General features: G+C 48.1%; 9 protein-coding genes across 9 annotated transcripts; 5 read left to right on the top strand and 4 right to left on the bottom strand.

The window, feature by feature from the left end:
* Positions 1–208: 208 nt before the first annotated feature.
* Positions 209–1723, bottom strand: pex13 (peroxin PEX13; the record flags this gene model as incomplete). The annotated part of the gene is made up of 3 exons (XM_058513601.1): positions 209–996; positions 1057–1581; positions 1678–1723. The coding sequence occupies 3 exons, from the start codon at positions 1721–1723 to the stop codon at positions 209–211; spliced, it is 1359 nt and encodes a 452-aa protein (XP_058374930.1).
* A 753-nt stretch (positions 1724–2476) lies between these two features.
* Positions 2477–4450, bottom strand: N7446_004852 (ER oxidoreductin; the record flags this gene model as incomplete). The annotated part of the gene is made up of 3 exons (XM_058513600.1): positions 2477–2639; positions 2700–4288; positions 4349–4450. 3 exons carry the CDS (start codon positions 4448–4450, stop codon positions 2477–2479), a joined length of 1854 nt encoding a protein of 617 aa, XP_058374929.1.
* A 578-nt stretch (positions 4451–5028) lies between these two features.
* Positions 5029–6865, bottom strand: N7446_004851 (uncharacterized protein; the record flags this gene model as incomplete). The annotated part of the gene is made up of 8 exons (XM_058513599.1): positions 5029–5355; positions 5405–5489; positions 5561–5730; positions 5783–6289; positions 6342–6423; positions 6482–6557; positions 6615–6753; positions 6809–6865. The coding sequence occupies 8 exons, from the start codon at positions 6863–6865 to the stop codon at positions 5029–5031; spliced, it is 1443 nt and encodes a 480-aa protein (XP_058374928.1).
* A 201-nt stretch (positions 6866–7066) lies between these two features.
* On the top strand, positions 7067–9372 carry N7446_004850 (transcription factor; the record flags this gene model as incomplete). Its single annotated transcript, XM_058513598.1, has 2 exons — positions 7067–8232; positions 8283–9372. 2 exons carry the CDS (start codon positions 7067–7069, stop codon positions 9370–9372), a joined length of 2256 nt encoding a protein of 751 aa, XP_058374927.1.
* Positions 9373–9679: 307 nt separating this feature from the next.
* On the top strand, positions 9680–11510 carry N7446_004849 (uncharacterized protein; the record flags this gene model as incomplete). The annotated part of the gene is made up of 4 exons (XM_058513597.1): positions 9680–10116; positions 10189–10519; positions 10589–11091; positions 11141–11510. Coding segments are annotated over 4 exons (1641 nt in total), but the record flags the coding sequence as incomplete, so codon positions are not given.
* Positions 11511–12472: 962 nt separating this feature from the next.
* N7446_004848 (cytochrome P450) lies at positions 12473–14184 on the bottom strand (the record flags this gene model as incomplete). The annotated part of the gene is made up of 5 exons (XM_058513596.1): positions 12473–12644; positions 12702–12868; positions 12934–13041; positions 13105–13940; positions 13995–14184. The coding sequence occupies 5 exons, from the start codon at positions 14182–14184 to the stop codon at positions 12473–12475; spliced, it is 1473 nt and encodes a 490-aa protein (XP_058374925.1).
* Positions 14185–15647: 1463 nt separating this feature from the next.
* On the top strand, positions 15648–18426 carry N7446_004847 (bifunctional terpene synthase/polyprenyl synthetase family protein; the record flags this gene model as incomplete). Its single annotated transcript, XM_058513595.1, has 11 exons — positions 15648–15927; positions 15979–16010; positions 16067–16332; positions 16391–16938; positions 17004–17059; positions 17123–17277; positions 17332–17492; positions 17547–17648; positions 17700–17760; positions 17815–17899; positions 17956–18426. 11 exons carry the CDS (start codon positions 15648–15650, stop codon positions 18424–18426), a joined length of 2217 nt encoding a protein of 738 aa, XP_058374924.1.
* Positions 18427–19444: 1018 nt separating this feature from the next.
* Positions 19445–20258, top strand: N7446_004846 (B3/B4 domain-containing protein; the record flags this gene model as incomplete). The annotated part of the gene is made up of 2 exons (XM_058513594.1): positions 19445–19567; positions 19623–20258. The coding sequence occupies 2 exons, from the start codon at positions 19445–19447 to the stop codon at positions 20256–20258; spliced, it is 759 nt and encodes a 252-aa protein (XP_058374923.1).
* A 978-nt stretch (positions 20259–21236) lies between these two features.
* On the top strand, positions 21237–23083 carry N7446_004845 (serine hydrolase domain-containing protein; the record flags this gene model as incomplete). The annotated part of the gene is made up of 4 exons (XM_058513593.1): positions 21237–21774; positions 21826–21879; positions 21936–22209; positions 22264–23083. 4 exons carry the CDS (start codon positions 21237–21239, stop codon positions 23081–23083), a joined length of 1686 nt encoding a protein of 561 aa, XP_058374922.1.
* Between the last annotated feature and the right edge of the window lie 1842 nt (positions 23084–24925).

Raw genomic sequence — 24925 nt, 5'->3', positions numbered from 1 at the left:
GGGTTCCTGCACAGCAGATCATAAGGAGAAAGCCTCCAGTCGCACGCTCGTAGGGATATATAAGAATGAGCAAAGGTGTAGTGTGGGTAGAAGGAGATAGGGAGGGGAGGGGAGCTTTTGGCCAAAATCATATCCTGCAACCGTCTAGCATGTCAAAGAACAGAACAAGAGAAAACCAAAACCAGGCATCAGACAACGTCTATGGTGTTCACGAGTAGAAAGTGCTCTTTTGGAAGCTTTCAGGGGAGATATCACCCATCTTGCCATTCAGCGCAGGCTTCTGCTCCGGCTTAGACAGCGAGGATAGACTCTGTGTGCGGGCATCAGTGGCCTCGCCCTTCAGTGAGGTGGTGCGAGTACCGGGTTCACTACCGGCAGTAATGGCTTGCTGATTGGGTCGGCGTTGGATGGTCTCCAGATATGGACCGGGAAGGTAGCCGACGCGCCCGTCGCGGGCGCGGCAGCGCCACCACTCCGAGGCATTGCCCATAGGGTCGGACTTGCTGAGGACGGCGACGATGTCGCCCTTCTTCACAGCAAGGTCGATCCCGTTGCTCTCCTGTGTCTCAGGAGTGTAGTCGTAGAGGAGACGGCAGAAGTCCAGCTTGGACGGGTCGAGGGATGCCGAGCCTGGCTCGCCGTTGGGGCCGACCAGCTGTTGGCGGCGACGGGCCTCCTCTTCCTGGGACCGCGCCAGTGCCTTGATGAGCTTGCCCATCAGATAGGGAAGACCAAACACGGCAATCAAGAACATGAAGAAGGGCTTCTTCGATGGCTTGGCTGGAGCCGGGGAGCCATCAGGAAGAGTAGTTGCTGCCCGTCCACCCATGAAAGCCGCAAAAGCAGCAGGAGTCAAAGACGTAGCATCAGCGGGTGGAGGACGACCAGTCAGCTTAGCGATCAAAGTCCTGAACCACCGAATGATAGTGAAAATACCCAAGGCCGAGCCGAGGGTGTTGCGCAGGTTTCCAAACTGCTCTGCGACCGAGACCATCGCTACAGAAATGCGTCAGCAAGCGCCCCAATACATATATCCCCAAACAACGAAGAACTCACCGAAGAATGAACTGTGAGTAGCCATATAAGTGCTCTCCAGCATCTGAGCAAAGCCCCCAAACGCACCGACGATACTCTCGATCATGTGGAAGGTCGCCTGGGTGCTCTGCCCAAACGAGTTCGTCAAACTATTAGGATCATTGGGATCCTGCCCTGGCATGCCACCGTACATCCCTCCCATACCCATACCACCCATGCCACCCATGCCGCCATACATACTACTTCCGTAGCCGCCATAGCCACCGTACATGGAGCCCATGCCGCCCATGGAGCCGAAGCGGGAGTACGGCGAAGAGTAGCCGCCCATGCCGCCGTATCCTGATCCGTAGGCGCCGGTACCTAGCCGTGAGGCCCCATAGGGTGAGTAGTTTGAGGCGGTGTTGTTTACCACGGAGTTGAGGGTGCTGGGTCGTGATGGGAGGTCGGGTGCGGTGGACGTTGCCGTTGCGGGGTTGGCTGTTGAAGTCATCGCTGTTGAGGCAGCTGGGCTGCCAGCGGTTGGCGCTGTTGATAGTGTGTTTCCTGCTGAAAGAGGAGGAGTAGTTAGTATGACTGTTTGGTTGGGGAGATGGATCGCGCTGGCTGGGTGGCGATCACGATCAGGATCTGATCTGCACTTACCGGCGCCCGCTCTCTCCCACGGTTTTGGTGGCGAAGCCGTCGCCATGAGTTTGTTTTCAGCGAACTTGCATCGAGATCTAGATCAGATATGGAGTGTTGAGAATCCGGGGGGAGACGAGAGGAGGCGGAAAAGTCGCATGTGGCCGGAGTGGAGATACCGAGGTCGGGGTTTGCCGATTGTTACATAACCGATCGGTCTACATTCTACAGTTGCTTAACGTTACTTCGTAGTTCAGGCACTTGCTTTTTATTGTTATTTCGTTAGATACAGACAATAGAATCATCATTACTGTTGCATTCTCTGTATTCTTTGAACTTCTCACAGTATATCACACAGAGTCGCCCTTTGCGGTGAAATCTCGGTGGCGAATGCATGTACTTTCCGCCTTGGGCGACCGAGGCAGATCTCGGACTATAGTAATGGGCGGTATTTGTATTCCAGGAACATTTGTATATAGAGATATTCCTGGGAAGATATAAATAGTACTATATGTATTTAAAATAATGTAGATAAAAGACCATATGCCCTTGGCCGCAATTCCCAACTTCCTCGCTTGTACGGGCATTTGCCGCGTCTCTCGGAAAACCAACCGTGTAGACCGAGCCGACCTACGAACATGTACATGTACCTACCTACTACAGGTGTAAGTTATATCTCATCAAAATCCAAAATCAAACACAAGTGAAGATAGTATAGATTGATTCAACTCCAAAACCGAGAACCCAACCCAAGTCTACAAACGCCACAGCACAGAGCCGTATATGTACAGTGTATGCCAATGCAAAAACGATTAATATATCAGAGCTCATCACGATGAGCCTGAGCCTGAGCCTGCTCATAAGCCCGGCGCTTAGTATGTTCGCGAGGTTCAGGAGCCTTCAGCTTCCATGGCCGCGGAGGCACAGGCAGACCCAGCCAGTAATTGTAAAGACGCATGGATTCAATGGCTCCGAGTTGGAATCTGTAGTAGTTAGCACAAGTCACAAACAATCAGAATTAGAATGCGAGAGCTTAGACTTACAATGTCCGCGGGAGATCTATCCAGGTCTGGAAGATGTACCCGACCGTCCCCCAGATCATGTTCCATTCGACCATGAAATCTTCAATGATGCCCGCGTCTGGGTTGGGTGGTGGTCGCTCCCAGGGGTAGCGTGGTGGTGCTTCCCGGCCGTATACGTAATCCTCTTCGTTTTCGTTTTCGTAGTAGTAGTTTCCAACGCCGTCTTGAAGTAAGCGGCCTTTAGGCTTGTCCCCATGGGCATTTATTTGGTGACCGGAAGGGATAGCGCCGTGGACGGGGAACATATGTGTGTTACCGGTGATAAGGGCTCGCTGCATGCTACGCGCGGCAGCTAGACTGTGGGAGATCCGGCCAAGCGTGTTGATGAGGGCAACCAGCTCGGTGCGGTGCAGGGTAGGGTTCTCGCCGTTCTTGGTCTCGTCGTACTCGAAGAGCACCTTCAATGCGGTTCCGTATCCCTTGACCTGGAGCTTACCCCACAGGCGGCATTTATCGCAGCCGACGCAGTCCATCAGTCTGCTGACGTTACGGAAGCGATTGCGGAAGTCCTCCTTGAGACCGAGGGCGCCGGGGTCTTGGAACATAATGTTCTCGTCGAAGATTTGCGGGATGGTCGATAGCGTGCTTGTCAGCTTGTTGACGCGCTCCTTGGTCTTGAGGTCCTGTGCGGGATCGCTGGTACAAAAAGTGTAGCCCTCGAGGTGTTTACGAAGTTTCGCCACGGCGCGCGATACCAATGCGTAGTTGAAGTACATGTTGGAAATGCGCTCGGGGTGGTCGTGGAGGCGGTCCTTGTAGCATTGCACATTGGGGTGCCATTGGCCAGTCGTTTGGTTGAGGTAATCCCAGCATAGATGAGTCGAAATGGAAGCATGCATGCCACTGATAAGTCGGTGGAAGACCCGCTTTTCCAAGCACTCATTGTCTAGCGGCAGACCTTCCAGGCGCTGCGACTCCTTCTGGAGCACATTGCGGAAATCCGAGGCTGCCTGGAGGCCACCCATGGGGACGTTGAGCGTTCGTTCTTCCAATTCCTCGATGGGCTTGAGGAAGCAGTTCTCGTTGTAGATTGCATTCCACACCTGGTGTGCGCCTTCACCCGAGTATCCCGTGAACCGTTCCGGGTTGTCCACCAAGCTCACGTAGTCGCCCTTCCCGGCGGAACCCTCGTCCTCCGGAACACAGTAGTCGCGGTCGTCACACTCGTCGTCATATTCCACCACACAACTTTCGCCGACGTCCTCTCCCAGCTCTCCTTGTAAGGGTCGTTCTTTCGGACGTTCTGCTTGGATCTTGCGTGGTGGGTGGTTTGCTTTCGGGCCTTCCAGTTTGCTCAGTTCCTCCGCGCGCCACGTGAGAGGGATATCTTCTTCCGAGTCGATAGTGTTTACAGAGCATGCAATATTGCCACACATGCTGTTTGCATCATTCCAGAAGGGACATTCTTTATTGAAGAGGTTGAGGCGATAATATGAGAAGAAGTCCGTGTCTTGCGTGATAGAGTTGAGGGTTGTGGAAATCATGTCATTAATACCGTCGATGGAGCCGTAGGATACACAAGCGTCTGATACCATGGCCGAAGGCTCGAGCTGGAGAGAAGAGCAGTTAGTTATCTGGTCCGGCCTTCCGGCGCGCTTGTCTTGACTTACAGCACACTTGGTTGGATCCAACGGAGTGCCATTATGGCTGGCATTACTTAGGCCCCCAAATGCAAATACGGCTGCATAGAACAGCCTCGCCGCAGGTCGCATGTTGCCCGCCAACTTATGATAACTGAATGAGCCAAGTCACTGTATAGGCGAGGTGGCGCAGAGCCCGCGGAGGTTCAACCGGCTATTGGATCGTTAGGTTTGGTCGCAAAAAGCACAATCAGAGAGAATGTAAGGCGATTGCAAAAAGAGGAAGAACAAAGAATGTCGGGGTCACAAAGAAAAATAGTGGACAAGCTGGCCTCGAATGTGAAGATCGGCCGATCGCCAAGCAATGACAATGGCCTGACGGTGGAGGCTTTTGATTGGCCAGTATTTATGGGTCTCTGGAATTGAGCCTCGTTAACTCCGCGATGTATATGTTACTCTTGTTACTCTGGTGGTGCCACTGCGTGATCTGACAATTCTCGTGTAGTAAGTTTTTCGGTATACTAGCCAGATTCGTGATATACATGTTGGCTCCTCCAGTCTTCGTTCATTAGTCCGGCTATTATAGAGGATACGTGTTTATAGCCCCAACGAGTATAGCCTGAGGATCATAGCCAATTTTACTTTGCAAATGATTACAAATCTGGCCACCTTGCAAACCACCTAGGCAGATAGGCAATATATACACGTCCTTAGTAAGCATAAGCCTTAGCCTCCCCCAAAGCCCGCCGCTTCCTATTAGCAAAAACATAATAAAGATGCAACAAAACACATCCAACACAAACAAATAGTAACAAAGCTGCATTAGTCCAATGACCGGTAGGATACCCAAGGGCCTTCTCATTAGCCTTATAAATCCAAACCCCGACAATCTGCCCCGGGGCCCCGAAAGAGATATTCAACGCAATAGCGAGTCCAGCTGCACCGGTGGAATCAATGTTAGACGACAGCCAGCCAAGAAGAGGCGGTATACAAGAAAACGCCCCGCTGGATGCCACGATCAGGCAACCGTACCGATGCTGAACAAATCGTTAGTGCAGATCATGTCGCAAGGGGCTGAGAACGTACTAAGTATGCATCCACTGGGAGAACGGCTGATGCCAAGAAACCCATTGCGCCGATAAATGAGAATGTAGCAGAGTGTAGGCCACGACTGCATTGCATGGATCTGGTTAGAGCGGCTAAAACGGTAAAGGGGGTCATTGTTCGAGTAAATGGACATACGCGTTGAAGTGATCCGCTGACCATGAAACTGCAAGTGTGACCACATATGCAACTGCATAGGGTGGGACTGTCATTAGTTGAGCTTGGAGATTTTCATATCCCAGACCAGCCGTGATGGATGGTGTAAAAAGGGATAGACTGGAGAAGGGAGTCGAAATGCCGAAATAGATCTGTTCTGAATTAGCTCTTGTTCAAAGTCCTAGACCATGATGGGAAACATACAGCATAATGCCCGCACAACCGCCAATCCGTAAGAACACTCTTGATATCAGCCCACGTCATGGCAGCCGCATTCCCCTTGGACCCTTCATCCTCCAGCCTCTCTTTCGCCAATTCCCGCTCCTCATCGGTCAACCAAGCCACTGTCTCTGGATAATCGGGTAAAGTAAACCAGACAAGGATAGCAGAAGCACAAGATGGTGCACCTTCAACGATAAACAGCCATCGCCAGGCTGATAGTCCCTGTGCGCCATTCATAAATCCCACACCGTAGGCAATGGCTCCGCCGAAGGCACCGGCCAGTGTGGCAGATGCTAGGATGAGTGCAACGCGGAGGGACCGTTCGGAAACTCGATACCAGAATGTGAGATAGTATACCAATCCCGGAAATAGACCTGCTTCGATTACTCCTAGGAGGAATCGGATGCCGGTTACTTGGCCGAAATTGTGGGCTCCGCCTAGGCCTATTGTTATTGCGCCCCAGGAAAACATGAGGAACGCGATCCATCGCTGTGTTATATTAGTTGTCCGTGTCTCCTTTTTTGGGGTGGAAATGACCAACACTTGGCTTCAGCTTTTTTAGTAGATAGTTTGAGGGAACTTCGAAGATGGCGTATGCAATCAGGAATACCATTAGCGCGATACTAATATATGTCAGTCCTTTTCTTGTTATAGCACATATCCCTCAGGGCTTGGGCGCACATGTATTGATAATTGGACATTTTTGTCTCGGTGAGAAGGTCGTTGCCTTCACTTTCATTGAGAACCTTCGCATTTCCTGGAGCAGAACGTCAGTATAAGGAGCGAAATAAAAGTATAGCAAAAAAATAAATACCGATATTAGACCGATCCAAGTAGCACAGCAGGTAAATGAATGCAGACAAAGGTAGAATCCTCAAGTCCTGCTTCCGCACCAGTGCTTTCACGGCATTTTCGTCATACTCAGGCTCGCCATCTGAACTAGCTGATCCTGTCTGAGCGCAAATATTAGAATGTCAACAGTAGCAAGATAGAGGGTAGTTAAAGTACTGCTCGCTCGACATCCTCTATACTTTCACCCTGGGTCATTGGCTTTTCAGTCAACATTGGGTCCAGATATATTTTCGAATTCGATCCAACTGAACCGGGATCGCGGGGAAACCAAAATCTGGGGACGGTGGGCATATTTTAAATGCGTTTGAGCCGACTAGCAAATAACCCACTGTGATATTGCACAAATCACAGAGAAGATATTCACATAGATCGGCGTCGGCCTCCGACGCCGATAGCGGACCCCCACACTCAACAATGCGGGGAGCGTCGAGGTCGATTCTGGGGTGCAGAAGTGACATCCTTGCACAACAAGAAACCAATGGACCAAGGAAACTAGAGTATATCAAAACCTCAGCCTTCGGCATGAACACACAAGCCTGTGACCGCTGCCGGCGTCGCAAGTCCCGATGCGACAAGATCTCACCCTCATGTGGGCCTTGCCGAAAAGTCGGCACAATATGCAAGTATGTCGACCGGGCCAAAGACCGACGGGAGTTGGTCGAGAGACTCCAGCGTCGGCTGAAGCAGGCCGAAGCCAATAATTCTAGTTTGGCTGCTCGACTGGCGCACTCGGAGTTAGGAACATCACCCCAGACGGAGGTCGGACGGGCGTCCGAACCGAGCGCGGATCCTGACGTTGGTCAATCTGCCGAAGAGGGAGAAGAAGAAAGAGATCGTGGAGATGAGGTTATGGAGGAGGTATCGTTCCTCTCACGCCGTGCGGGAGGAGAGCATCATTTTCTGGGCTCGGCTAGTGGGATACCTTTTGCGAATTTAGTCAGTACGACTGTTGAAGTGACATCTAGGAGTCCTCAGAAAGAGAGACTGCCGTGTAGGCCTAATGGTGTCCCATCGGCTCCGACATCTTCGGCTCTCCCGTTTGATGCCTCTTTCCTTCCTCCGGAAAGGGTTGCTCGCGACCTTCACCACGCATACTTTGAGAATGATCATCTTTCATACCCCTTTCTTCATCGAGGTACTGCATTGGATGCGTTGAACAGGGCCTACAAGGATCCGTTATGTCTGGAACAAGACGTGTTTGCAGGATTTGCCTTCGATATGATCTTAGCCATCGCAACTGCTAGCGTGCACAAATTCGACTTGGAATCGTTGCCCAACGCTGAAGGCTACCAGCTAAGGGCAGCACAGCGGCTAAATGAGGTCCTACAAAGAGGCAATATCCAGGCTCTCCAAGCTATTCTATTGCTGGGACAATATCGCATGATCAATTCTATCCAGGATACCTCAAGCAGTATGTGGCATATTGTTGGAATTGCTTCAAGGATGTGTTTGGAAATGGGTCTGCACCGCGAACAAGTCTATCGAGCACAAAAAGGGAATGTGGAGAGTATCTCTTCACAGCAACTTGTGGCATATGAAATACGTCGCCGTTGCTTTTGGTGTGTTGTTGCCATGGATAGGTGAGATGAATCGCAATTTCTCGGTGTGCCTCTGTTAACGTGACCACTAGAGTCGTGAGCATAACACTAGGAAGGCCTCTTGCAATACACCTCCAAGATACAGACGTTTCCCTCCCAGATCCGAGCCTGGACGCTACCGTAAATCATTGCGAGTCCGACACAGATCAGCTAGCACCGACCTTCTGCAGAACAGCTCTGTTCGTACATATCGTACGGTATCGCATAATCTGCGGCGATATATTGTCCGCTCTTCACAACGGGTCCACTCGAACCCAGACAGACGAAGCACCGGCCCTCTCAGCACGAGACAGACTTGCCAACGAGTTAGCTACCTGGCGTCGCGATACAGCGAGCCTTGCTCTCTCAGATGTCGATCTTTCGAGCACACTACCAGGCGACAGATCCAGCTTTCGAACGCGGGAATGGTACGAGATGCTCTATCACAATGCCCTTTTGATGTTATACAGACCATCACCAGGTCTTTCATCAGCATCGTCGCGAGATGCAGTAGTCCTACAGACTATATTCATTGCAGCCAAGCAAGCAATAACACTTTATGCTCATCTCCACCGGTCTCGGCGAATTAATTACACATGGATCACACTGCACTCGGTCTTCATGGCTGGTCTTTCATATGTCTACGCAGTGGGTCGACATTTTCGCTCCCATAAAAGGAACATATCCACATCTACGCCAACAGCACTGCTCGATAACGATCCCACGATTATCGAGATTGTGAATGATTCAAGAGCATGTTCAAATGTTTTAGTCGCCATATCGGAGCGATGGAACGTGACGAAAAATTGCCATGATGTTTTTAATCGTCTCAGTGATGCAGTGTTGTCTGACGCTGTAGAGTATCACACCAAAGGCTCTGAACCTACGAGAAACGTGTTACCTGATGCATCGCATGGCTCAATTTCGGTTGGTGTCGCTGGTAATTCCCAAATTAATTACTGGCCCATTGATGAGACAGGTCCAGCATCGCTTGCGGTGGATTCTGTTCTGCATGAGTGTTTTGACGACTTACAACGCTTCCAACCATATGGCTGTGGAGATGATCCCGTTGGACAATTATCGCATGACTGGCTCGGAGAGATTGGGGGCATTGGATTGAATAATATGCCTTCCATATGGTAATATCAAAGCCGAATATAATCAGCCATTGAATAATTCTGATCCGGCCTATCCGGTCACAATAGATTGCTTAGAACATAGCCGAAATGAATAAGTTACCTCGTATGGTTCTCCCCCACTCCCCACATCGCGGGATTCCCCAGCTTCGGCGAGCGGCTCCGTTGTCCGATTCCTGTCTTACTACCACTGCTGATCTTCAGCAAATGTAGAATTAGATTACCGTGGTTTAGCCGCGAGGGGCTGGACTCTGCAGCATAAAAGGGTGCCCTTCTCTTCAGGATAAAAGATATGGCTGAAAATACTGCTAAAGATGAGAATACAGACTTCCAACAACGTAGCTATCGCTGCATTATTTGGAGCTTCGGCTCTTGCAGTAGATCCTTGTACCCATGTACCAGCACTGGCAAAACAAATCGCCGGAATAAGTGTGACATCGGCGTCGTGGACCTTGAAAAATGAACTGGCCGTCTCAGGTTGGAGTACGGATGCAGCGCTCCCGAATCAATATGCGTTCTGTCGAGTGAAGGGCCACATTGAATATAGTGGCAACAACTCGCTTGCGTTTGAATTGTGGCTACCCGAGCAGGATTCATATAATGAAAGATATCTTGTTGCTGGTAAGGTAAAGCATCCTGTTCGGAGCAAGAACCAGACTGATTTCACACGAACAGGAAATGGAGGCCTTGCGGGAACGATTGATACATCTGCTATGATCTTGAATCTCAACCGAGGTTATGCGGTGGCAGCGTATGTGAATTTATTCTGATCAAGGAGACTTCTACTGATATTCATGAATTTTGATTCTAACCTGAATCACAGAGGAGATTCCGGCCACGATGTCGCTCTGAACGGCAACGGCACTACTCAACCAGGACAATATATCTCTTTCTTGAATAGCCCAGCCCAGACAAAGGCTTGGATTCATAACTCTATCGCCATGTTGACACCGCCGACTCGGGAGCTGTCCGCCTTATACTACGGATCGAAGCCAAGTTTCAGTTATTTCAGTGGATGTTCAACCGGTGGAGCCCAAGGATTTGCACTCGCACAATTGCACCCTGACCTCTTCGATGGAATCTATGCTGGCAGTCCTGGGAACTGGTATTCACATTTGATACTTTCATTTTTGTGGAACGCCAAACACACAAAGGTATGAGTAACTTGGGAAGAAAAGTTGCCTGGCATATCCTTCATTGAAAATCATGCTAATTTCTCCCAGGGCGATGCATTCCTAAACCAATCCGTTCTAAACTTTACCACAAATGCAATCCTAGCAAAATGTGACGGCCTTGATGGCGTTGTCGATGGACTTATCGAAAATCCACTCAATTGCCCATTCAATATCCGCTCGCTGGCATGTCCAGATTCATCCAAGGCATCCAGGACTAATGTGACATGTCTGACTCAACCCCAAATCAAAGCCATCGAAGCCATCTACGCAGGTCCCACAGACAGCCGTAACGGGGATGTAATCTACCCGGGTTACACGCTCGGAAGCGAAAAGGAGTGGCTCCTCCAGGAAACGTCCTTGTATCTGAACTACAGCACTCCAATCCTGCAAAACCTGGTCTTCAACAATGTGTCATTTGACGTCAGCCAGTTTGATTTCGGAGCGGATGTTGATAAAGTTGATGCTATTGCCAGTCCACTCATTGATGGCATTAGTACGGACTTGAGTGCTTTCAGAAAACGGGGTGGGAAGATGATTGTCACGCAAGGCGAGTCATCATACATAATCAACTAATGGCAAAACTAATATACTGAGCAATAGGCTGGACGGATCCTTACAATGGTGCCATTTGGCCCATTATGCATCTTGGGCAATTGCAGAATACCACAGCAAATGGAAACGTGTCCGAATTTTTCAATCTGTTTATGATTCCCGGTATGTCCAAATTCACAAAGGGTTTTCATTCCATGTTAACGCTAACGTCACTTTCCCGAACATAGGTGGTGGGCACTGTGGACCGGCATCATCTTTTCCCTCCGCACCGTCTACATACGATACCGACGATGCACTCCGAGCCTGGGTGGAGAATGACACATTCCCTGAGTCGATACTAACGTCTCGACCTTTGGATGGATCGAACCGCACCAGGAAGATTTGCCCATGGCCTCAAAATGCTCGCCTGAAGAGCCCTAGTGCCGGTTCTGATAATGCTGAAAGCTTTGTGTGTGCTTAGCTTGAGATAACTGGATTACTTGGACAGTCGCAGCAGATCCACGCGCCCCGAAGCGAGCATATAATCTGATGTGTTATTTTCGCTTTATTTTATCTATATGTTTATCTATTCTTTGTCCGTTGTCTACCAGTAATGTAAAGGCTGTTAATTGTACTCTGACGCACATTTAAGGACCGCCGCTGCAGAAACCTATGTGCATCGAAATTGTTACGATCTTTTCCCAGGAACAGGGAAGTAGACAAGTTGACCCAGGGACATGAGGTGTGGCTTGCATTCTTGGCGTCGCGCAGGGTCATGAGTTCCGAGATCGTAGATGAGCGTATCTAGTTGATAAAAGAAGTCAGCGAGGTCCTGCCGTAAGCCCGTGGTGGCGTTGCTTTCCGCCATACTGTACGTAGATAAATTTTAACTTACAGGGTTTGTTTGGTGTGTGGTGGATATTGGTAACAATGAGAAGTTAAGGGTAAGTAAAAAAGTAATTTTCGTGTATAGAGGGAGAGATATGTGCAACGAGTCATTAAGCTATTGTACCTGGACATCGATTGACCAATCCAAGAGAGTTATCTACATTATTATTCAGTCGCTTCGTTACTTGGCAAAAGTCTGCCCGATTAACATACAAGGCAACAAACAACGAAGCGATGAACATAGACAGTGGTAATTGTCTATCTTCTGCTATTCTTGGTACTCGACAAATGGTATCTCGACAACGGTGCAAAAATACTCACAAAATAACAATTCCACAAAGGACACACTTCTTTTGGCGGATAAGGTGTTTTCCTCCAACCGAAACCTCGCATTTTTTGTTTAATCGGACCAAAAAAAGCACCGAGAAAAAGGCAAACATACTGCAGGTCATACATCATGATCCATCTCTTCGTTGCCGGACAAGGGCCCGAGCTGCGGCCAACTGGCGAGGACTATGAACTCAGAGTCTTCGTAATAATGACCTTCAACCCTCCTTTCTCCTTAGGAATTCCAAAGCCAAACTCCCTGTAAGTAACAATATGCTCGGGTCCAGTCTTGTACAAATCCATATCAAATCGCCGGACCAATGCAGAAATAACGAGGTACAGCTCCGCCAAAGCCAAACTAAAGTAAACGAAGTTAGCGGCAGGCTTCAACTGAACAGGTTAGTCAGTATCTTACTTGTTACCCAGGCATTGTCTAGATCCTTTAATAAAGGCGGCAATCATAGGTTCAAGACGCTGTCCGGCTTCCTGAGCACGAATCCATCGCTCAGGATCGAAGGTATACGGATCGGGGAACAGCTCTGTGTTCATGTGCATAAACCAGGATGATGTGCTCAGAAGTGTCTTTTGAATTAAAGTATATTAGCCGAGGTGATTTTGTAATTTTCGACTCATGGGTGATTCCTTACATTCGCTGGGATTGTCCACTCATTCAACTGCAATGCTTCATCTGGAGCACGTCGTGGAAGTCGAGTTATAACACCGGAAAGACGAAGTCCCTCGTTCATCACTCCTCTCTAAATTTGAGCTTCACCGGTTAGCAAGTCCCTTGTCCCCAGATCCTAGACCGAATAACTTACCATGTAGGGTAGTTTTTCGAGCTCGGCCCATGTATCGCATGAATTCTGCGCAAGCTCCTCACGAAGCTTTGACAGCAAAGACTTGTTGTGCAGCAAGTTGAACATGATAATTTTCAGGGTTCCTGTGGTGGTCTCGGTACCTCCGCCGATCAATGAGAAACCCTCGTCCTGTAGCCGATCGAGAGTCCGCTCTTCTGCAGGCAGCGAAGGATCGCACAGAGCTCCAAACATTGTGTTCTTACCCTTGACGTGGCCTCCATTTTTCAGTGCAACTGCTGCTTGTGCACGAACCAACTTCTGCAAGCGCAAGATTTTTGAAGCCTCCGGAGAAAGAGTTTCAACAACACTGTCCGGGATGATTTTCGAAAGAGACAAAATGAAAGGGAAAAACTTCAAGACATGAACAGAAGACGCAAGACTCAAAATTGACTCTGCAACCTCATTCTTGAAATTGGGATCATCCAAATAGTCAAGACTGACACCATATGCAAACTCCGAAATGATATCAGCAGTCAGAGCCGACGATGCAGAGTCCAGGGGGACAACGGTGCCTTGCTCGCATGCAGTGGCTAACCGTCCCATAAGTTTCTCAACCTTGCCTTGGATCATGGTCTCTAGACCGGTGATAGACTTCTTAGAAAAGAAGCTACTGAGAATAGCCCGCCGAGACGCGTGCAAGTTGTGGTCGACAGTTGCAAACATAGAAGTCGGCTGTCCTGCCAACCGAACCATTCTTGGATCCTTCTCGCGCTTCCTGGTAGGACCAGCATAAATTTCCGTATAGAAATAGGGATCTGAAACATGAAGCTCATGAGGAGTAATGCGCACAATTGGACCTTTCAAAACCTTTAGTCGCTGCTTTCAGAATTTCTATATCATGATGTTCGTACCATACTTCCGGTGCATTTCCTCTATCTCGAACAGATACCGACCGCCTTGGATCACATTGTAATAGAACTCATACAAGGTCGATGCCGCAGCTAGTTTTGGCCCCGGGAACTTGCTTAGAGGATGAAAGTACAGCCTGTATACTACCACGCCGCAAACATAGAGAAGAACAGCGCAAAGCGGAAGCAACATCGCGAGGGTGGTATGACGTTAGGGAGTCGTGGAGGGGCGGGAAACAAAGAAACGCCTTCCCATGTAACTAAGGAGGTGTTCATGTATAAGTCCAGAATGAGCAATCTGCCAATCGGACCGGGGCTTACCGGGACTCTATGCAGATCCCTTATCGAATGAAAACACACATATTGCTACGTGGCATCACTCCCAAAATGCCGCTAAAAAGTTAGACGCGGCAGAATTTCTGTCTTCGGAATCCATTTAAATGTGCCCCGACGCTACTCTGTATAGTTACATTACCGGGTTTGCAACCATGCGAGTAGGGGTTAGGGGTATGTCCGGGGTCAAGTCCACCTGAACATGTTCTGCGGAAAATTAGTAAGACATTAACTTTATTAATAGATGATCTTCAGTCCTTAAATTCATACCTCACGAACAATGATTTTCACATGGAGCGACAATGCCAAGTCAAGCGATATTAAAACCGGAAGGGTACTATACACGGCTCGCTACGGTCGCAATTCATTTACTTCGCTCCACTCTCGACGACCCCATCAAGCTGCATATTCAGTTCTTTGTCTCATTCCAGACCGTCATCTCCGAATCTCCCGTTCGGTTATGCACAAATCATATCAGAAGCGTGGAAGGAGTGGGCCGTCTCACGAAAGTACCTTTGCGCCCCTCGCATGGCGTGATAAAGTACCATGCGGCCGAACGTCCTGTACATTTTATTGCATGTCTGCGTTTAACCTTGGCGCGGTGCATATGTGATACCTTTTCCATGCGTCTAGAAGGCTGAAATAGGTACTAGAAGGTGATATATGCCAAAATCTGCGAACTACAATATGGCTTCTGTTGCCCCGCACTAAAAACTTGAGATTGTGGAGATTCTTGGCAAATTTTAAACCTGGCTTGTAGTTACAAAAGTTTATGCTTGTTAACCCTGAAATGTCCAAGTGGCAAAGAAAACCCTGCAATTGGATCTGCATTGAAACAATGAGAGGCAAGTGGGCTCGAATTTGAGACAGACACGTATTTGTAGAAACAAATTAAACAGGGATCGGAGGAAAGCGTCATTTAGGTTTGTATAGAGTACGAGTCATGCGCTATGAACGTTATTTTATGATATGTCCATATGGAGCCAATGGGTTTGGCCCTTGCATGAAAGCATGAAAGTGTTCGGGATTGTGGCGCTCGTAGGATGCTAGGCTACCGCACACAGTCCATTCTTTGTATGCAAAAAGGTACCAATGAGGAAGGAAACTGCTTGCTCCGGACATCGCTCTCGCCATGCGGATTATCGCCGAGTATCAGTCTGAGTTAGCGCGGTTTTGGAGCGCGGGATGTGCCATAAGCGATACGGTGTAGTATTTATAGTCCCAAATCCCCACCTAAACGCCGAGGGTGCATTGTGTAACCCTGTGCTCTTCGATATCCACGAGACCACATGTGCATAACTTGTATCGATTTTATCAAGCAAAATGGTCAAAGGGTACGCCGTGCCGCTAGATCCTGAGATCTATGCCGCCGATCCAGGATACACCTCACTTTTTGACCCTTACATTCACAAGAAAACGGAAATAGCCGACCATGCTTCAGTCCAATGCCACATTGACTTGCACGGAGTTGATGGCGTTGGGTCCAAGTTCGGCAATCTCAATGCACATGCTGGAAATTTCACTTCTTTGTGTGCGCCAAACTGTCTACCTGAAAGACTGGCTCTTGTAGCATACACCGTTGAATATGCATTCCTCCATGATGGTAAGTGAGCAAGTCAATCGGACGAATTTTGTTACTGACACTCGGAAACAGACGAAACCGATAATGCGGCAGATCATGATGCCGTATGAAAATTTGCATTTGAATTTATGAGCGAAGAAAAGGCTAACTCAATTCTCAGCTACTGCACGAAAATCAAATGCTTCATCAGGCACTTACCCAGAGTGGCATGGCGTCTGTTTCAAGCAGAGTCTCGGAAAAAGCACAACGCAAGTCCGAAGTCCAAGCAAAGATTGCAGCTGAATATCTGCGTCTGGATCCCGTCTTTGGTGACTGGTTTATTTCACGATGGGAGACATTTACCAAGTCAGTGGAGGATGTCAGGATTGCCCAATTTGCCAGTCTGGATGATTACCTCGCATTCCGAATTGTCGATGCTGCAGCAGAGTATGATTGCCCGGTATCATCAAACGCAAACACGCACGATATTCTGACCGATTAACAGCTGGACACTTTATAATTTTCGATGGGGCTCAGGAATCTCCCTCACTGAAGAAGAAGAGAAAATCGCCGACCCCATGAGCTACATGGCATATGCCGAGCTATGTCTCGTGAATGACTTGTTCTCATGGGACAAAGAATACGCATCTCACCTCAAAAGCAGCGGAGACGTTCCTTTGGTCAATGCTGTCCATATTGTCGCGGTTAATCAGGGTCTAACGCATTCCGCTGCGAAGGCAGTAGTGATGGCCGAGATTCGAGCACACGAGGAAAGGTTTTGTCACTTGAAAGAGCAGTACAAGTCTACTTCGAACCCGTCAAGATCAGTGCTTGACTGGTTGACTTTGCTGGAACACTCAATGGCTGGTAATTGGGTTTGGAGTCTCCGCGTTCCACGCTACTGGAAGACTGAACGGAACCCATACAAAGATCATCTCGAGACTTTTGGCATTAACAACGTCAGAGTCCTCGCACCGCCAGAGCAATTTTTCGATTCCAACACAGATACCAAAAGCACCACCCAGGTTCGGGCGGTCGACCTTAAAAAGCAAAGTAAGTACAGCCTGGCTATTACCATCGTTAAGAAAACCAAGATGCTAATGATATTCGATAAATAGCAGTTGAGGATGACGCATTGATGATCTTCGCATCAAATGGATTGTCAGTCAACGAGGTTAGTATTCAGTTCCAAGATAATCGAAAGCTGTGAAGGGGAAACTAATCGCTGGTTCATCAGCCCGTTTTGGACCCTTACACTTATATCAACTCACTTCCGTCGAAGAACGTGAGACAAACATTGATTTCCGCTCTGAACACATGGTACAGAGTGCCCGAGAAATCCCTCTTGATAATTGAAGGCGCAATCAATTTCCTGCACAACTCGTCGTTATTGTGAGCCAAGATTATCTATCATAGATATATATCAGCTTGCTAACCGCCATTTAGGCTTGATGATATTCAGGATGGCAGCTCTTTGAGACGTGGCAAGCCTGTTGCGCACCACATCTTCGGTATCGGCCAGACAATCAACACTGCCACATACTTGATGAATGAAGCCTTGTGTCTCGTGCATATGCTTTCGAGGACTGCTGTCTCTGTCTACTCAGGTATGTCTACAGCAATTTACGAGCTACTTAGGTCCGTTGATTAACCAATATCAGAGGAAATGCGTCACCTTCAACTTGGACAGGGACGTGATTTGCACTGGAGCTACCACACTCACGTACCTACCGCATCACAATATATTGGCATGGTCGACGGCAGTAAGTAGATTTCGCTTACTTTTAGTGAATGAGTTTCTGACATGATAACAGAGACTGGTGGCCTATTCCGTCTTATAAGCCGTCTGATGAAGTCAGAGGCTACAGTGAATCGGTATTCGAACCTGATCATAATACAAAGAAAAGAAAATGGCTGACACAGTTACAGTGATCTTGATCTGGGTCATTTGACTACCTTACTTGGAAGGTATTTCCAGATCCGCGATGATTACCAGAATCTCCGAAGCGCCGATGTAATACATCCCCACCCTAATCTACCTCCAGATATATCTGAGCTAACACGCCATAGTACACCGTACAAAAGGGCTTCTGCGATGATCTCGATGAAGGGAAACTGTCATTCCCCATAATCCTGTCCATGCAAATGCCAGGATTCTCCAACACCGCGCTCACAAGCATCTTCAGAAGCTGCCAACATGGCCAAACCCTGTCGCCACAAATGAAGCAATATATCCTCGAGGAAATCACTGCCCGAGGCGCATTCTCACAAACAAGAACTGTCTTGAAGAGATTGCATACCGAACTGCTTCGTCTACTGATAGAGACGGAAAGAGAAGCTGGCGAAAGAGAGAACTGGACACTTCGATTGCTAATCATGAAACTTGAGATCAACGACGAGGAGGAGAAGAATGAAAAAAAGACAATTAGTGATTCCGAGTACGCTTGGAAGAATAATCAGCGACTCGGCTGGGAAGGTACTCAGGTGAATGGACGTCCTATTGCTAAGGCTTGCTTCCTCAGAGCTCTGGAAGCTTCTTGAGTATTGAAGCAATGGACGCAACACGTCGTTGGATTATCTGCGTTCAGGCATGATATGAATACGACAATGATTACGACTAACGATCTTTGCAAGCATGCGTGAAATTGTTTATTAGAGATGATTTTTACATATTATCATAAAGGCCAGTGCGATTTCAAAGATTCTTGCAACTCTTGTACGATATGTTCGCGTTGAAAGTCCCCATTCGTTCCTCCGTACCGTTTACGAATCATTTGAGCAAAAGGAATTATAAAATTTGGAAAAGATTTCCCGTCTGTACATCGCTTGCATGTGTATTGGTTTGCTTCTCTATGCCTTCTCCTGGCCAGATTTAACCTTGGTGAAAAATTTCCTTGGGTTTCCGCCTGCCAGCTCCATGATATCCTGCTATTGAGCCGATGAATATATTTATTCATCACGGCGTCTGACCAAGTTAGTTGTTTTATATCCTTGGAATGGGGCTTTCTCGCTCTTGTGAATCGATTCGATCACGACACGCCAGTATGTACTAGGCAAAGCTGACGGCAGCTGGGAGTATCTGCTGGACACCCGTGTCTGGCTGTCAATAAGACAAGCACTCGCCTCATTTTTAACATACTGGTAAGAGCCATTTGAGCTCCGGGTCTTTAACATAGTGGATATGGAACATTATTATTTCTCGGACCCAGTTTTTTTCCCGTCAATCATTATAGGTAACTTGCTTATGGATTTGTACTGATGTTCTACCTTTCTGTGCCCTAGAAGAGACACCAGAGAAAGAGGTTCTAAGGGACGGCGAGACCCACTTAGTACCACGGAGTCTTCCCGGCGAAAAAGGCATCTCGGAGTGATTTTCTGCTCCCGCCATATAAAACCAACCTGGAGTAGCGACGTTAGTATGTTCAAAAACGAGAGATTCGGATTCAATACCAGCTTTTCCGGTATCTTGGAAATCATCACTGATGCCACCAAAGTCGAGAATTTGGACATCGTATCCTCTTTACCAGGATAGACTACAGTTCTGCCCAACGGAAGCAACATGGCTACCTTCAAAATCTCAAGTGAAGTTGCGGAGCTTCTACCTACACTGCAAGTGGTAGTTGTGACTGCGAAAAGACTGGACAATCGCACAGTCAATCCAAGCATTGCTTTTCATGCCCAGGTAAGCACTTCACCCAGCAAAACATGTCTTGAATATAACATCTAACATACTCCAGGCCATTGTGGACAAAACAGTCGCCCATTTTGCCAGCAACAATTACATGAACGCCCAGTCACATCCCCGCGTGGCATTGTACCGCAACACGCTCAAAAAAGTTGCGAACGTCTCATCCAAGAAATACCCGCAATCCAATGAATCACTGCTGAAGCGCGTAATAAAGGAAAAGAAGGCTGGTCGGCCTATCTCACCTGTGGTAGACTTCTACAATAGCATCAGCATCGAACACGCCGTGTCAGCTGGAGCATTTGATCTCCCAGAGTTACGCGCTGTCAACGTGCCGCTGGAGCTCCGTCTCGCTTGTCCCGAGGACAAATTTGTTTCTCTGGATGCTGCCGCCGATGCGCAGCCAGGAAATGTGGACAAGGGGGAGATCTTGTATGCTCAAGGAGACATTGTTTTGACAAGGCATATGGCGTGGAGGCAGAGTAAGCAGGCTCTTGTGACAGACGAGAGCACTGAAGTCATGTTCATGAGTGAGGTGATCAATGAGGGAGAGATCGGAGCTGAACCGACAGAATTGTCTCGTGCCATTGCGAAATCGTTGCAAGATGGTCTTCGGGATTTCTTCGGTGTCGACAGCACGGTTGCATTTTTGGGTCAGAGTCTAGGGCAGTTGGAAATTGGGCTGTGAGATCCCTTGTATATGATCAGCCAACCAGTTTGGACTGTCATGTTTGGTTTGATGCAGCGAAGCAGCGTCCAAGGCTGATCGGTGAAATGATTGCACGAGATAAGAAAGTTCCGGTTGCTTGATTATTTTGATATTTCTTCTCAATTTTTGAACTCATGAGCTCTTGTTTCTTAATCTATGTTATATAGAGTGTTTTGCAAGGCCTCTGGTTTTTTGACCATTTTGCCGCCATTACTAGACAGTAGATAGTGGTCTAATTCGATTACTATATATATGTAATATGTGTTTTAGCCATATAAGAGGAACTCACCCCATGCAGGTCATAACATGTGTTAGAATACCATACTGTAGTTAGCTGATGGCTCTCAGGTTAGGCCCCCCATGTCCCCACAGTAGCCTTGGCTCACGGTACTCACCATTGTGCTCTTTATGACCAAGGCTGCTGTGCGCTACAAAATAGTCCCTCAATATCTATCATTAGTCAAAAAATCTGGGAATTAGCCTTGAAGACGAATGTGCCACGTCGAAATATACGCGATGATGTCATTCAGGTCAACGTTGTTTGTCTTGGCGTCCGCTTTGGGAAGTATGCAGCGCTACAATATGAGTTGATCGCCTCGATTTCTAAGCCCCAGTGCACTCCGTTGCCTTCCTAAGTTTCCATTATACATTTATAAGCAGCTCGGAGGCTGAGCTGACCCTGGACTGCGATCTGCGCTTATTTTGGACTGACACCGCCTTGTTGATTGACAAGTCGGCGCCGCGTGGAACTGTAAATGGAGTATTTGTGGATGATCACTTGGCCTACGTCCAAGGCGCTCGTATAAGTCCAAGGTTCATCAAATCTTTTCATTGTGGCCCCAAATATATCAAGATATAAGATGCGGTCCAGTGGACATTGGGTTAAACCAGAATCAATTCAATCTTCTGAAGCTCCTCATTCATACCTAAGCAGCAATCGACTGAAATACCTCCGTGATGCTTTTCCACAAAGCATTGATTGCATCCCTTCTGGGAGCTGCAGGTACCTCAGCAGCACGTATAGTTGCAACAGATGAAGTTCCCCTGATCGGGCCATCGTTCATCTCGAACTTCGATCCCTCTGGATCAGTCGCGATTCGAAAGGCTAGATCAGAGCTCCCCGGCCTAGTCGATAACCTCTTCAAAACCAATGTTCTCAATCGCACCGATTTGGCCATTTCTATTGATATCTTTTCGGCGGCAACCAACGATAGTCTTTACAGATATACGCACGTTGGAGGGAATTCAAAGAAGTCTCTGACTGCTGGGACCCTCAATGACAAGACTATATCCCGAACCGGAAGTGTGACGAAGCTTTTCACCGTCTATGCAATCCTCGCCAAGGCCGGTATAGAAGTGTTCAGCCATCCCGTTACGAAGTATCTGCCTGAGCTTGGGGGTAATTCTTCCAGTGATCCTTTGGAGAGAATCCGCTGGGAAGATATTACTGTTGGTGCCCTAGCATCTCAGCAGGCTGGCTCGGGGGGCATTGGTGGTTTGTATTTCTGTGATGCTTTTGTTCTCCCTGATCTAACTTATTTTCTAGACTTTTTCTTGAAGTATGCAAACCCGGATGACCCACTGAACTACTCGTCCGAAGGTGATTACCCAAATAATGTTCTTTGTTCTGCCTTGGCTAATTTCTTTCCCCCGTAGACTTCCTAAACTTCATGCGGGATGAAAAAGCGCCTGTTATTTCTCCATTCCGAAATGCTATCTATTCCGACGGCGGCTTTGCTGTTCTGGGTCAGGTCCTCGCGCGCATGACGGGGAAGACCTTCACAGAGGCAATCCAAGAGACTCTCTTTGACCCGCTGGACTTGGATAGCATGTCAACGAAGGTGCCAAAGGGCTCCGGCCTGAATGTCATCGATCGGTCCATCATCGATAAGAACTCATCATGGGGTCTCGACCTCGAAATCGTTGCTTCGTATGTTTCTCTTATCTTGGGAAGTAAGAGAAATAGCTAACAGCATGTTCACAGGACTGGGAGTATTTACGCCAACGGCGAAGACCTTCGTACTGCAGGACTTTCTATTTTGAACTCCGAGATCCTGTCCGCAGCCACAACATCAGAATGGATGAAGCCACGCAGTGGAACAGGCTCCTTAGTCGAGCTCGTCGGAGCACCGTGGGAGATCTCACGCCTCGAGATCCCCGTTACCCCAGGATCAAACCGCACCCGCATTTCAGATCTATACACCAAAGCCGGCGGTAACGGGGACTACACATGCATCTTCGCCCTGTCACCAGACCAAGGAATTGGATACTCAATCCTAGTTGCCGGTTCAACAGCTTCGTCAGCTCGCTGGCCCCTACGTGACATGGTTGGAGAGACGTTTATCCAAGCAGCCGAACACGCCGCAGTAGAGAATGCTAAGCGCAACCTTGCCGGAACATTCGTGGATGCGGCCTCTCCTGGTACAAATCTTACTCTGACTGTCGATAAGGGGCGTCCTGGCCTTGGACTGAAAGTATTCTGGGTCAAAGGCGTCAACGGAGTCGATAATGCGCACGTGCGCTTATATCCGACTGGACTTAACTCCTTTTCGAAGTCTCTTTCATCTCTGTATAAGAGTAAGGGTACGATGCGCGTTGCGCACCGTATGGTTGTGCCTGAGATTCCGTTAGAGCCTCGTGCTGCTGTTGAAGGTGGCAAGGGTGGCTTGTTTGATAATTCGTTTGCATGGATGAACCTTGATTTTGCTGGGCCATCTGATAAGTTCATTTTCAACTTGGTTGATGGAAGACTCGTCAGTGTTGAGATTCCACTTGCTGGATTGGTACTGAAGAGAGTGGACTAATTGCGTGTTATCTAATGTCTGGACTATAAAGGGACCAATCTTTCTATACAGCGCATTTATCTGGTGGTTCGTTCTACAACAGGGTCACACATGTTCACACAACGTTATGAAGTATTAGACAGTTTCTATACGAAAGCCTCGAAGCGAGTGTACCGTTTTCTGTCTTGTTTTCGCCCTACTTTGAACTCTCTTTCTTCACCTCTTTTTTTCTAACTTTGGTTCCTTCGTATTAATCATCTAGATCACGCAAAGGTGAGGCACATGAAACAACTTATGACACCCCTTGTATAACACAAATTCAAGCCGACAAGGCAAACTGATACTAGTCTTTAAATTCGACCAGATGGACGCCAGCTCAAAGGTTCAATTATTGTAGAAATATCTCTTCATTCGCGACTTTGCCTTTGACTTTGACTTTGATGTCCTTGTTCTGCGACAAGTCCGCACAAAAAGAGGAGGAGGAGCCTCTCTGGCCTCAATTTTCTGAGCAGCAACTCGGGGAAAAAAAAAAGAAACATACAACAGTAAGGATTCGCTAGTGGTCACCCACCTAACTACTAACTTACCGGCGTGTGGCTTAAGTACGGCTGAGCGGACGGGAAGCCCTGTTCTCCACACCCTATGGTCGTATGTACTTGTTCACAGATGCAAAATAATCATATAGGGGTCGACTGATATTGGTTATATAGATCAGTGTGGCTTATATACGGCTAGTAGTCGGGTGGGTGTCGCTAGGGTGAGTTTAGGGTGAGAGCCGCTTTATGGTCGCGCGACCAGGGTGATAAAGGGTGAGTGCCCTATAGATAAGGTGAGAATCACCCAGCCATGATACCCCACATTAGGGGAACACTCCGTAATATGCGGCTCCCACATTATCTTGCCTGTTCTTGGAACTGTGGTTGTGTTACGGCGCTAACGTCAAACCGAATTAGAACGTTTGACGAGGCCGTCAAGTCACGCGTACGGCTCGTTGTTCACTACCCAAAGCTCCAGAAAGCAGAGCGCCGGCGCATATGTTTAACTTTGTCAAGGGTTTGCGCAACACACACGTTCATTGAAGAGCTAGAAGAGCGCATTGAAGACCTAAGTGAACATGAACTGAATGGGCGAGGAACCAGAAATGCGATCCAAACAGCGACACTTCTGGCACAGTTCAGAGAGGAGCGCCTACGACATGACCATTTGACGGGAGTCATTGCTGTATCGGAGGAGTCAAGAAGTATTTGCGTGACAGGTTTGATCATGATGGTGAAGAGCTTGTTCGACAGCGCCAGATCCAATACATATGGTATAAACAATCTACAGTATATGATGCTGGATCAGCATAGATTGCCAGCATCATGATTATGGGAATTTTAGTTTTTCGATTATAAGTTAAGAACTAGTGAAATCATACTCTAGGAGCGAGTTATCACCTCTTATTGCACTGTTGACCACACCTTTCAGTAGTAGTAGGTTCATATAGTGAGGTAGTGTCATTCTTGGACCAGAATGTGAGGGCAAATATTCGGCCCCCAAATCTCGGGCGCCTTCTGACTTACGCTGGAACGCCTTAATCCCTCGGGGCAAACAAAATTAATCAGCCCCGCAAAATATTTCACTTGGCATTTGCACGTAGCTACTTAACGGAATAGCAGCGGCCGAGAAATAATGTTATTTTAGCTCTTTCTTCCTCCGTAAATATTCCATCGGTGCACCTGCTCTATATATCTAGCCTGCCTGACAACACTCGCTATGTTTACAAAGATTAAAACGGTACCCTGTGCAATCGAACGGGAAACGCTTCTCATCTCTCGATGGGCAGCTTAGCAAGAGCCTGGATGTAATTCAACACCGCGGACC

The sequence above is a fragment of the Penicillium canescens genome (assembly GCF_028828765.1).
Source record: "Penicillium canescens strain IBT 15451 chromosome Unknown utg000003l_segment0_segment0, whole genome shotgun sequence".
NCBI classification, from domain to species: Eukaryota; Fungi; Ascomycota; class Eurotiomycetes; order Eurotiales; family Aspergillaceae; genus Penicillium; species Penicillium canescens.
Note: the sequence above shows the minus strand (reverse complement) of the source record. Positions and strands in the feature narration are given on the sequence as shown.